A 12,483-nucleotide genomic window follows, 5' to 3' on the forward strand; every position below is an offset into this window, starting at 1 on the left:
GTCAACATGAAAAGTGTTAAAGAGTAATTCAGCAGCCCACAGGGGTATTCCAATATATTCTGTGAACTTTAGTGTTTTTTTTTTTTGCTCCGAGGTCCTGAATTAATCAGATTTTTATGTGACCGTTTAGGCTGAGATGCAGAACTTTTATTGACGTCCCCAAAGCAACCGCCATATAATCTGGTCAATGGAGATGCATTCAACGAGGCGGCTTCTCCACGGCTGTGATGGAGAAATAAAAGCTCCGTGACATTTAGTAACAACACAATTCCTCACAGAAGTTATGCTCATGAGGAAAATACAACACCCAGTCTGAGAAAGACATGAACAGTAAATCACGCTTTTGTTTCCTTCTTGGTATGTTTGTACATTTTGTGCAGCAGCTGGTTGTCAAGTCTTCACTCTTATTCCCACTGTGCGTCTTGGTCTTTCCTTCACATAAGTTGCACTTTGTTCACCATCGCTCCTTGCTGTGCGCGCGGTGTATGCGTATCTCTTGCTTTTTATCTGTGAATCACACATGAATTTGCCGCGGTGAGCGCGCCAGAGTGCACTTGTTTGCGAGGAGCAGCATGTCCCTGGTGGGTGGCGACTATTAAAGTTTATCGTCCAGTGGTCTGCTCTCGTGCTCTTGGCAGGATGTGTGAAGCACATCAAAGGCTCCCTGCAAAGCTGGCTAATGACCAGGCTTCCCCTATTACATGTGCCACTAGCCAGCTTTAATTCCCTCCCCCTTTTTCCTCTCCTGCCCTCCCTCCTTTCTGCCCTGCCTTGGTATCCCTCTCACCCCCTGTCGCTTCCTCTACTTTTCTCCTCTTTTCCTCTCCAACTGTCTTCACCACATCTTTCTCTCTCTCTTGTAAGAGGTGTGGTTGGATGCCAATTATCCTGCTCTCTGACAGAAAAACAGTCCAGGATTCAAAGCATTATATATTCATGTGGTATGAGGCCCACAACATCAATTATTCTTCTCTAAGCACACATATAAACACTGCCTGTTTGTGTGTGCACATACAGTGTGCATGTCCGTATGCAAATGCATGCATGACCAGACAACATTTGCTGACATTTAAAGCATGTGTTGCTTGTGCATTGTGCACATTCGTCACCTTTATTGTTTTCAATCCTCGCTGACGTCCTCATGGTGTCAAGATAGCTGCGATAGTAGCAGCTTTAAATATTTAGTAACATCTATATTTCATGTTTTTGCTGTAATTTGACAGTCAAGGCCTGGGATTTCCTGAAAATGCGTCATTAACAGATTTTGAAAAATAGCCCTCAAAGTACTTTAATTGCTAGAGCCTCATTAACATGCCACAGCGTTCTTGTCCTGTCCGCACAGTGATATTTGTGAGGGTATGGCAGCGGCTTGATGAAAAGCTATTTCATCAAGGTTTCTGGAGCTCATGATTGCGATCGGGCAGCTCTCATTAGAACTACATAAATCAATAATGCAAATGTTCATCATCTGGTAGGTTTCTAGAGTGATACGTGTGCTGATAATGCTGATAAACACTCGTATTTTATGGTGGAAGTTGGAGAAAGCGTTTGCATCTATTTCTGTAGCGTTTTTGGTTTCATGTAGGCAAAAAACAAAAACCCTGATGAACTAGAGTACTTCAGAATAAGAGGTCTGTTCTGTTCTGTTGTCAGATACAAACAGCCAGTGGTTACAGCAGAGATAGATAGATAGATAGATAGATAGATAGATAGATAGATAGATAGATAGATAGATAGATAGATAGATAGATAGATAGATAGATAGATAGATAGATAGATAGATAGATAGATATGATGGGGTTAGGGTTAGTCTTATTGTCGTGAGTCTGACATGTCAGCTGACCTCCTCCTCTGTGGACCCAGACTGCCTCTCATTCCACCGTCTCTATCAGCTCCACTTCTTTATGTGATTATCCTGCCTCCCGTCTCTTCTTCTTCTTGCTTCCCTCTCCTCCTCGGCCTCACACATGGCGTTCCTCCCACTCGCGGATGTTGTTTGGTGTAGCAGTTACAGCCAGTACACTCATACACCCACACGCATGTGAACCACAGCCTCCGCTTTTCCTTTAAACCACTTACTGCATCTGTTACTGCAGAGATACCCGGTTCGATTTCAGGCCGGAAGAGCTGCCGTTGAGCATGCATCAAAATAAGTTAATGGGATATTTTAAGACCTGTGACAGTCTGTTCCCATATTCCCTGTAATGAAGTGTATGTTCAGCATGTGGTGAGTTTGCTCAGGGCTGCCAGGACTACTAGCCATAAGCCAAATATCCGAGGATCATGAAGTGTAATAAATAAGAAAAATTCTATTTTTTTTTTCTTTTCTTCTACTAGTGTAAGGAAACCCCCTCAAATTTAGAGTTAGAAGATAAATTAAATGATTATAATGTATTAAATGATGCCTTAAATTCCTTAGCAAATGGCTGGAAAGCCATCCCTGAATTTTCACTTAAATTGAAAAATGACAGTGTAAATGGAGGGGACGGCTTTCATGCTATTTGGTTCGTAACAAAGGGTCAAAAGCCCTTAAACAGTGCAGATGATGCATCAAGAATGTTACAGTCCATTAATTCATCCATTGACATCATCTTAACCTATGTAATCTGCAAAGTCCTTCTTCAGCTCACTGTGCTGATAAGAGGGAGATTTACAGTAAATGACTCATTTGTTTGTTTTTCAGTTCTTGAGTGCCTCTGTCTTTGTTCAACCTTATGCATGCGACTCAGCTCTTCATCTCTTTATTGCGAACAAACCCCTACTACTGCTGCTGCTGCTGGAAAATGTTTCACACACATATATTGTATTGTGTTTATATTTGTGTACGTCAGCAGCTCCCACCACTGGGTGTTGACAGCAAATATTAAAATGTCAGTAGCTACAGATGGAATGACCACATATATGGTAAAAGTGTGGATTAGTCGGGTGAAATCTTAATTTTGTATGATTGATTGATTAATTATTGATGTTATTTTTTAGGTTGCAGTGTCATATTCGAGATGCTCGAAAGAAATAGTTTCTTATGTATAATTCTGTCTCTATTTTCTCAGGGGAGGGCAGTGAAGAGAGTGTAACCAAACAGACAAAGAAGTGTCAATGCACTCACTGTGATGTTATTAGCTACAGAAACACACAGGTTTAATGGTTTCCTTGAAGAAGAGAGGCTCTGTTTGCTGATTCACCAGAGGACAGCTGAAGTACATTTAATTTCATTGCAATCCATCTTGAGAGTTGTGGAGATATCTCAACCTGGACCAGCCAAACAAACAGACGACCAGAGTTTTAGCAGGGGAGGAAGAGGAGTTTGTTTCAAGAGCTTTGTTTCAGTGGCAGTGTTAAATGTTTGTCTGACATTGTTTCAGCAATTCTGTGCATCCCTAACATTATATGTAACCATCACATACTGTATTAACCCATATATCTACTCAAAGTGGGTGTTTAAGTGTGAGTTGTGTCACTGTCAGTCAACAGCAGTTACATTAGATCATGTCGTCCGTTAACTGTTGAAGCTTTGGTGTGATTTTTACTGCACCAACGTACAGCAGGCTCTGAATCTTAATGAGACTGTGTGTTATTTCAGAATGACTCTCCATCCAACTCGGCGCACGAGTGTGCAGTCAATTGGACCCACGCTCGCCACAAGTAGCTTTGGCTGAAACCCACGGATTGGAAATTACAGCGTAATGGCCCCCACTTCTCCTCCAATGTGAAGCCAAAATGGAAAATAGCTAAGAATAGTGGGAGTAACGAACCATACATTCAATCCATAGAGACGCAAAATGCTGGGAGAGTGATGAGAAACTCTACGACGTCTTGATAGAGTTTCAAGCGCACGCACGTGCACAGAAAGCGTTTATATTCCAGGTCATGGGAAAGTATTGGCAGAAATGCTTTCTCACAGCAAATACTGTTGAGGAATGTGACTTTTAATCCATGACTTCTGGAGCATCAGAGGCGCAGCTACATGCATTTTATCAAGCTATTATTCCCACAGTAACGCTGAATCCCTCAGAATCATCATATGAATTATGGAGGTGGAGGAGATGTGGAGGACTGATAAATCAAAATGTGCTGAATATTGTGTCACATCATCATGAAACAGGGTTACAGTTTTGTGTGTGTGTGTAGGAAAGAGAAAGAGAGAGAGAGAGAGAGTTGGTGTGTTTAAGCAAGTGAAGGGGGTACTTGTTACCATGGCAATAAATCCAGCCCATGCTGTCAGAGTTGTCATGGAAACTGAAACAAAAACATAAGGTGTCCCTGTGTGCTCCTCGTAAAAATATAAGTTTGATGGTGTGTTTACTGTCTTTCGTGTTTTTTTTAATCATCTGAAATAGATTTTTTTTTTTTTTGGTCCACCTTAAAATTATTTCTCACCCAGTAGATTTCAAATGCGCTGCTTCTTTTCTCTAGGTGCCTACCCTCGGCTGTCTCTGAGCTTCAAGCTGAAGAGGAACATCGGCTACTTCATCCTGCAGACCTACATGCCATCGATCCTGATTACCATCCTCTCCTGGGTCTCCTTCTGGATAAACTACGACGCGTCGGCAGCCAGAGTGGCTCTAGGTAAGAGCCAGTCGCTGTTCAGGAGTAGGTATTTGGTTTTGATGTCAGGGACCAAAATGAGCCACAAACTCCCTGTTGGATTCCCAAAGGCGATTTGTTTTCATAAACACACTGAGAGACTGAACTCCTCATACTGCTGTGGGAGTAGTGGGAGGTTTAGAGAACAACTGGGAAATGTGTGAACCAAATTGAAATAGATTTAAAGAGCATTTCTGTGTTGTTTGCTGTGGTAGAAGCAAAAGAAGTCAGATGCATATCATCCCTAATTTTACCTAATTTGAAGTATCGCGACAGAGATATTGCAACACGCATGTAAACAGTTTTTTACCCATTGTGACGTCCATTGTGCTGCTCCGCAGGGCACAAGCATGAATGCACGACCTTGATTTAGACCAAACTAGGTCACACCTCTGTAGTTGTTGTCACACACAGGCCTCCAGGAGCTGTAAATACATCACATCTCTAATGAGCATATTTCCACTTCTTATTGAGGAGCGCTTGTGTGGGTGCAAAGGCCCACTCACCGTGGGGCTCCTGCGAGCAATAAACCAAGTAGAGACGGAGGCGAGCAGGTCAGTCTTGTAATCATTGTGATTCCACAAGAGGCTCCGGCACTGTTTTGTCTTTCTTGAATATTGAATTAGCCGGTCCTCCATGAGATATCAGCCCAGAGTTATAGTCGCAATATGAAGGTTGTTTAAGCAGCAGCCAAAATTGCAATTTAGATAACATATTTCCCTCAGCAGTCTTAATTAAAACCATGTTAAGATGGTAATTGACCATTTGCTAAACCCCTCCACCGAACAGCAATGGTTCAGTTATAGTTTAGCAACTGGGTCTTTTTCTGCAAGTCGGAAACACGACCACAAAAGTGGAGAGAATAGATGAACCTGTGTGTTCGTTGGCAAGCTACAGCTGGAAAAAAAAAATAGCAAAGCTGTCTTTACAATCAACAAAAGTGATGGTCAGCAGCTGGATAGAAGAAAGATTTTTGACCTCAGCCTGAAACAAAAGCACATTGCTCCAAAATATTACATAATTCATAGATTTTTACTTTTGTGAAGTAAATGTACCTCCACTGTTAATGTCAAAAGTGCCATGGGAGAGTGGAAACAGGATTAGAAGTCATATAGAATTAAATGAATACTGATAGTAAATGATCATATTAAATAATATGATGATGGTAATATGTTGTTAGTCAATTTGGCCAGCTGAGCCATATAACATGTTGAGATTTCTACACCTAAAGTGGGCTTTACAGTGTTGCTCATGGCAGGAGATGGTGTAGGAGTTCGTTGAGGGACTGATTCAGAGAAGAAACACAGTCTCTGAACTGGCAACAGTCCAGTCATTCATGCAGCGAAGCCCCCGCAACAGGCAAACTTTTCCAAAACACCATGTTCCATGTTGCACCAAATTATTGATGCCAAGTAAATGAATTCTTGAAACGGAGCTGTGCATGCTGAATGATAATCTTGCAGTCACCTACTGACTCCAACATGGACTAAACACTGCGGTCCAGTGCGCATCTGTTGATTTGAGCTAATTTGAGATAAAACGAAGCTGCCATGTGCGGTGCACTCTGCACGGTTCATGAAAGACTGTGGGCCCAGCAGCAAGTCTTTGCCCCGGGGGCCTTGTAACACTACAGTCTGGCCGCGCCAGTTGATTGCTGCTTTGATCATCTTTCTATGGATAGATAATGGACCTTTACACGTCATAATGCTTTTTGGAAAACATGGCTTGATCCATTACCTTTCTGCAGCATCCATTTCTTCCCGGGCACATGAAGCCTATTAGGGACTGGTGTGTGTGTGCACATTCATTTGTTTTATATCAACCTTTATTTGCCTGCTTGAACTGGTTGGCTTTCTTTCATTAAGACATGTGTTTGTCATTACTGCAGGCAGTTGAGTGCTTATGTGTGTGTGTGTGTGTGTTTGTGCACGTTTGCACATACAAGTGGATGCATGTTAGGTGAAGACCTGCTAACTGCAATATCCGGTGTGAGCCTCCTCAGCTGAGAGGCATCCGGAGGTCCATTCATTCCTCCTGATGGATCATTGCAAGCTGATGGCGGAAGAGCAGGTGTGTGTGTGTGTGTGTGTATTGGAGCCCTTTGTGTGTGCAAACCTGCCAGTAAGAGCAGTGTAATGATCAGGGAGAAATCAATTCAAGGAGGCAGCAGGCAAACGATTGAATTGTTTGAAGGAGAATCTCATTTTCCTGAGCAATTTCAAAAGATTGCAAAGTTATAAATGACCCGCTCGCGCCTAATCTGGTTGCAAACCATTTCCCACAGTCATATCCCTTTGTTCATAACCTTATTACACCAGGAGTCGAGGTGTGGGCATTTGCTGTAATTGGTACGGGGGCACTTTTAGTCTGATGGCAGACACAGAAGTTGGATTCCTGTGATTTTCACCCTCTACGATTATATTTTGGGAGCCTCCTTTCGTATTTAATCTGACAGTACAGCCATCAAGATGTGCCTCCCCCCTTCTGTACATGCCTTTTCCACCTTGGTTTATGAAAAAAAAAAAAAAAGAAAACCCAGGGAAAACCCGGACGTGCTAATTATAAAGCTGACAACTTGTGCTGTCTCCCAGTGATGAATGGAAGTGTTAAATTAACGCTGCTTTGATTTACCTCCAGCGCCTGTGTTGGCCCAGTCAACATTCATCGCTGTTCCTCGTGCTTTATTGCATCCTACATGATACCTTTTCCTTTTTCTAATGTGGAGCTGTGTTGCTAATGGCCTATTGGCTTGTGATTAGAGGAGATTTGATTGCTGCGTGCCTTTGTTCCAGCTGTTGAGGTGGAAAAGAGACTCGGGGATGTATAACAAGAGAAAGGACAGAGGGGGGAGGGGGGAGGGGGGAGGGGGGACAGAGGGAAACCACCACGAAATGATGGTGAGATCTGGGGGAGAGGAAAAAGAGATAAAGGATATATAAAGAGGCAGAGGGTGGAGGAAGAGGAGAACAATGGGATGAGACGGCGGCAGAGGGCGAGAGAGACAGCAGAAGACGGAGAGAGATAGAGAGAGAAACCCTATAAAACTATATTTTTCCCCGGAGAGTGTAGCAGCGTGATGGAAAAGGAGGGAAGGCCCTGTGTGCACACGGCCCCTTGATTAAATTGTCCGAAAAGGGAGCAAAAGAACGGGAGGGAGGGATGGAGGGAGGGAGGGAGTCGAGGACGGAGAGTAATGGCACGGCGGAGAGAACACCTATAAAGAACAAGGCTGTCGTAGAGGAGGAGGGAAAAAAGAGCTCAGAGATTGCACCATCCAATAGGGGGCAGCGACACAGAGCGCGTGCACACGGAGGCTCGTGCACGTTCACGCTCGATTCTCACACCTTCTCCAACCAACACACGCACACACACATTCACACACGAGCGGTGTTAGCCTTGTAATGTGCCAATAAATCACACTAAGGGCTAGATTGACCTTAGCTATCCCTCTCCTTCCTCCCCAAACCCCCGACTGCTCCTTGTCTTCTCACTGTACTTTACGGCACATGCACACACACTCACACACACACACACACACACACACACACACAAACGCACACACATGACCCATGCGCATTATGTGAGCAGCCCAGCTACTGATAGGCTCCATTTGTTTCTAACACGGGCTGATAAAGTGGTGGAGGTGTATCTGCAGCACATCTGTAATGAGATAAGATGCGCTGTTATTGCTCTGCAGGTCGTTGTTTGCATGATTATGGGCGAGGCGTTCTATTATTCATTCGCAGCAACATTTGAAATGCACAGTGGCCCTGAAAAACAGAGAGGCTCCGCAGACGTGTTATCACTTTTTGAGTGTTTACTGGGAACTTGTTTTCTTTTTGCAGCTCTCCATCCGTCCGTCCTATTTTTGTCATATTTGGCACAAATATTCACTTGTTCTTGAGGATGAATTGATGAGGATTTGGTGGTCAAAGGTCAAAGGTGACTGACACCTCGTTGGACATAGTTATCATTTAGTAATTATGATAAAAGACCCTTGGGACATCTTTTATTGAACTCCTTTTATTGAATTGGTTCTGGTTAAACTGTTTTTGCAGCTGCTTCCTACAGTATATTTGGCTTTTGTCGCCATACTTTCTTGCCTTTCCTGCTTTTACAGCGTAGTTTTTCTGCTTTGTATTTACTTGTCAGTTTGTTTTGGTTTCTTGTTTTTTTTTTTTTTCAGATGCTTGCGCTTGGCCCATTTGCATGTGTTTTACTAATTGCATTGAGCACTCAGGGCCACAAGAGAAACCTACAGCCAATTCAATTCAATTCCCCCCCTTCATCTGTTTGTCTGTAATTTTATGAGTCTCTTTCTCCTCCTGTGATGCTGAACCACACAAGGTGTGAAGGTGCCTTTACTGGCTGATGGGAAATAACTCCGCCGCTCGGTACCCCTAGTGGTTAAGGTTACTGAGAGCTGGGGGCTAGAGACATGCAGCACTATTCTAATGAGTTATTTCTGCTTGATGACCAAAGGGCAGGCGGAGGTTTCTAGGCAGACCTTTGAATTTCAATGACACAGAGATTATGGACTCACCTACCAGTGTGTGTGTTCATGCAAGTAAAATAAGCTAAAACATGAAAGTGATAAGAAATTACTTTTATGAGCACGCACAAGGAGAATATGTTAATTAATAAAAAAAAAAAAAGGCAATCTCACGGTAGTATAGTTATTATTTTTATCCACTGGGTTAGTCGTCTTCTTAACAAGCAGAGGAAATAACCACAGAAGAAACAATATCTACTATAAAAACATCCTTGTTTCTATAGTAACACACAAGCCATCTTGTGTAGTTTTCTCCAGTGTGACCGTGAGGTTGCTGCACCATCTGCTCAGAACGCTAGGGCACTCCTTTAAGAGCGTACGCCGTGACAGGTTCGAACTAATTAAGCATCAGATTTACCATCCCAGACAGACTGCCAAGACTCGTGATGAGGCAACCTCAGAGGGAAAAAAAAACATTAGTTTCACATTTTATCCTGTAAACGAGGCTGAATGATCCAAACAGGGCAGAATTGACTTCGCTCTCACTACAGGCGCATCGCTGGAGACGGATGAAAGAAGTGAACAGGATGCAGGATGTTTGTCTTTCAACTCTCAGCCTCTGTTTTTAGATGTATCACTCAAAACATGAATACAGCGTATAACAATAAAACTATTGTGTTGCTCTCTGATGCTTTCAGTGCTCACACAGTCTTTTATATTTTAATGTAACTTTATTAACCAGTATTTTTATTTTACTTTACTATGACCTGCCTTACAGTCAAAGAACAATTATGCAGTATGGGACCTTCACTTTTAATATCATTCAATTTCTATATCCAACATCCAACATTATTCAGAAGTATTTTTTTTTTCTTTAACCTTCATGAAATGAGTTTTTCTTCATGTAATCACAAACATGTCACATCCAGGAGCAATTACATTCATTGATTTTCCATTGTAATGGATTAACTGATTGGTAGCGTTTCCACACCACCGCATCAGTGTCGATATGTTTCCCTCTCTTTAGGGATCACCACGGTGCTGACCATGACAACCATCAACACCCACCTGAGGGAGACGCTGCCCAAGATCCCCTACGTCAAGGCCATCGACATGTACCTGATGGGCTGCTTCGTCATGGTCTTCCTGGCGCTGCTGGAGTACGCCTTCGTCAACTACATCTTCTTCGGCCGCGGCCCCCAGATGCAGAAGAAGCTGGCGGAGAAGGCGGAGAAGGCCAACAACGAGAAGGCGGCCAAGTACGACGCTGCCAGGGTGAGTTGGGATTTGATGGCTAGATGTGAGCTGTGCAAGATGATTAATGTTTAAAGAGTGAATCAACAGATGTTAAAGTGAATCAATAAGTAAATGTTGAGGTTGTTTTCACAGATTTTTGTAGAAACACTCTTTACTGTGGGATCTGGTCTGAAGGTTTGGTTCCTCCCACAGACCATGCTGCAGTAGGACTCTCTGAGTGGACAAAGTTCAAATCCCACAATTTTCCCTCCTCCTAACAGGACAGTAACGATAAAACAACCTTGACATTGCAATTATTCTAAAATTAACTTTTTCTCCTGCTCTCGGCAGCAGAGGCAGCAACACCAGAAAGTTCTGCATAATTGAACTGTATTAAATTATCACATTATTCATGGGCATCTGTGTCCCCAGTGGAGGCTCAAGCAGCCAAAATATGCAGCTTTTAGAGAAATGATGATAATTTCAGGTATTTGTTCAACACATGCGGCTGAATATTTTCATCCCCTCAGGAGGCAGGTAGTAGGACCGCATCCCTAAAACGGTCCAATCAGGTTAGAGGTCTTCGCCACTCACGCTCGGTGAGTTTTCTGTCCAAAGAGGCTCTTGAACGTCCTCGAGTCAACTCTCATCCGCTGACATGGATGTTTTTGTTTGTTTGTTTTTTTATCACTTTCTTTTGCATTAATGCAAAAAAAAATATTTCTCCATCCATGCAATGATTGAATGCAGTCAAGCAACACAAGACATTTCCATGACATTGAAGAAGTGACGACCATGGCATGTGTTCATTCACCGACTCTTTCATCGCAGTGTCTCGCTGCATAGAAACGACGCTCGTGCTCGGTCTCGCGCCGCGGAGCTGCCGTTTGCTGGATTCAAACCCGTCTCTCCTTTCAGAGCCCGTCCTGAATGCTTGCACGTCTGTGGATCTTTTCTCATTCAAATCATCATTAAAAGCCACATTTCCCATACAGCTCTCATGAAGCGATAGGACGCCGTAAGTCAGTCCGACTGTGAGTGGGTCGTCACTGCAGAGGTCCCAACCGTTTCTTTTTAAAATGGAAGTTGTGATTTGAAGAGTGACAACTAATATGAAAATATTTCATGGAGATATATAGTAGATTATCTTTTTACAATTCATCAAAAACAAGTAGATGTTTTGTATTTAAAAAGTAGTGCAAGTGAATATAGTTGAGTCAAATCAAGTAAATTTCATTTATGCAGCTCAATATTACAAATGTGGCTCAGGGGTATTCACCAGCCGACTTAATTAAAGTCAGTGGAAAGATGTGTATAAATGTGAATTGATCCAAGGAGGTGTAAATTGAGGAAATAACAGGATTGCACTTCCCCTCTGAACGCCGGTTGTCTTTCTCCTTTAAAGGGAAATGTGTGGGGCCTCCACAGTTTCTCCATTTGCATGACAGATCACCTTTGACCATGACTGCTGACTCGTTGTGTGGCGCACACATCATCGGCATGGAGTCTGATGTATCTCCTGTGTGTGTGATTAAATCGCTGCAAGTGATGATGTGGGCTTGTATTGATTCTGCCAGAGAAAAAAAAAACACTCTTCAGGGCGGAGGAGGAGGAGGAGGAGGAGGAGGAGGAGGAGGAGGAGGAGGGGGGGGTCTACAGGTTGTAACAGGAGCTGTGACACCCAAGTCCAGTGGGTAGTAGATGTTTTGACAGCTCTGCCTCACTCACCCTGACATTTCGGATTAGTTTATCCATTCAGAAGAAAAACAGATCTCTGACATTTCTTGCATCATTTATCAGTGGAAATTCACCGAAACGTTTCAGCGCAGAGGCAACTCTGGAAAAGATGATGCAAACGCTGTGTAAAAAAAAAAGTGTAGGAAATGTGTCCACAGCAGTCACGCAACGACAGGACACATGTCAGAAACTGTAAGAGAAAAAAACAGCCCAAAAGACAGCCCAGTCTCCCACAGAGACGACGTAGCATTAGAGGAACAGTCTCTTTGTCGTCCACAGATCCATGTGAACGTCTCCTGCATGGTAACATCTGGTAACATCTGGTAGACCCCCAGACTGTTTGGTTGTTGTTGTTGTTGTTGTTTTGTGTCCCTTGTTGATGTTTCATTGACTTTGCAATCTGAAGTGTTGACACCTCAGACTGAGGCTCTGGA

At 43.1% G+C, this 12,483-nt stretch overlaps 1 protein-coding gene across 8 annotated transcripts in view; it reads left to right on the top strand.

The window, feature by feature from the left end:
• LOC146990679 (gamma-aminobutyric acid receptor subunit beta-3-like) overlaps positions 1-12,483 on the top strand; it is a 58,716-nt gene that overhangs the window by 42,474 nt on the left and 3,759 nt on the right. For 4 of the 8 annotated variants that reach the window (XM_085797105.1, XM_085797096.1, XM_085797139.1 and 1 more), the window contains 3 exons: positions 4,414-4,566; positions 10,104-10,351; positions 10,843-10,911. In XM_085797105.1, coding sequence (XP_085653231.1) covers positions 4,414-4,566; positions 10,104-10,351; positions 10,843-10,911 — 470 coding nt within the window. The remainder of the gene's footprint in view (positions 1-4,413; positions 4,567-10,103; positions 10,352-10,842; positions 10,912-12,483) is intronic. The other 4 variants (XM_085797114.1, XM_085797122.1, XM_085797154.1 and 1 more) reach the window with 1 other exon arrangement.

This window comes from Trachurus japonicus, chromosome 2 (genome assembly GCF_045865225.1).
Source record: "Trachurus japonicus isolate A0001 chromosome 2, Traja_1.0".
In the NCBI taxonomy this organism is placed as follows: domain Eukaryota; kingdom Metazoa; phylum Chordata; class Actinopteri; order Carangiformes; family Carangidae; genus Trachurus; species Trachurus japonicus.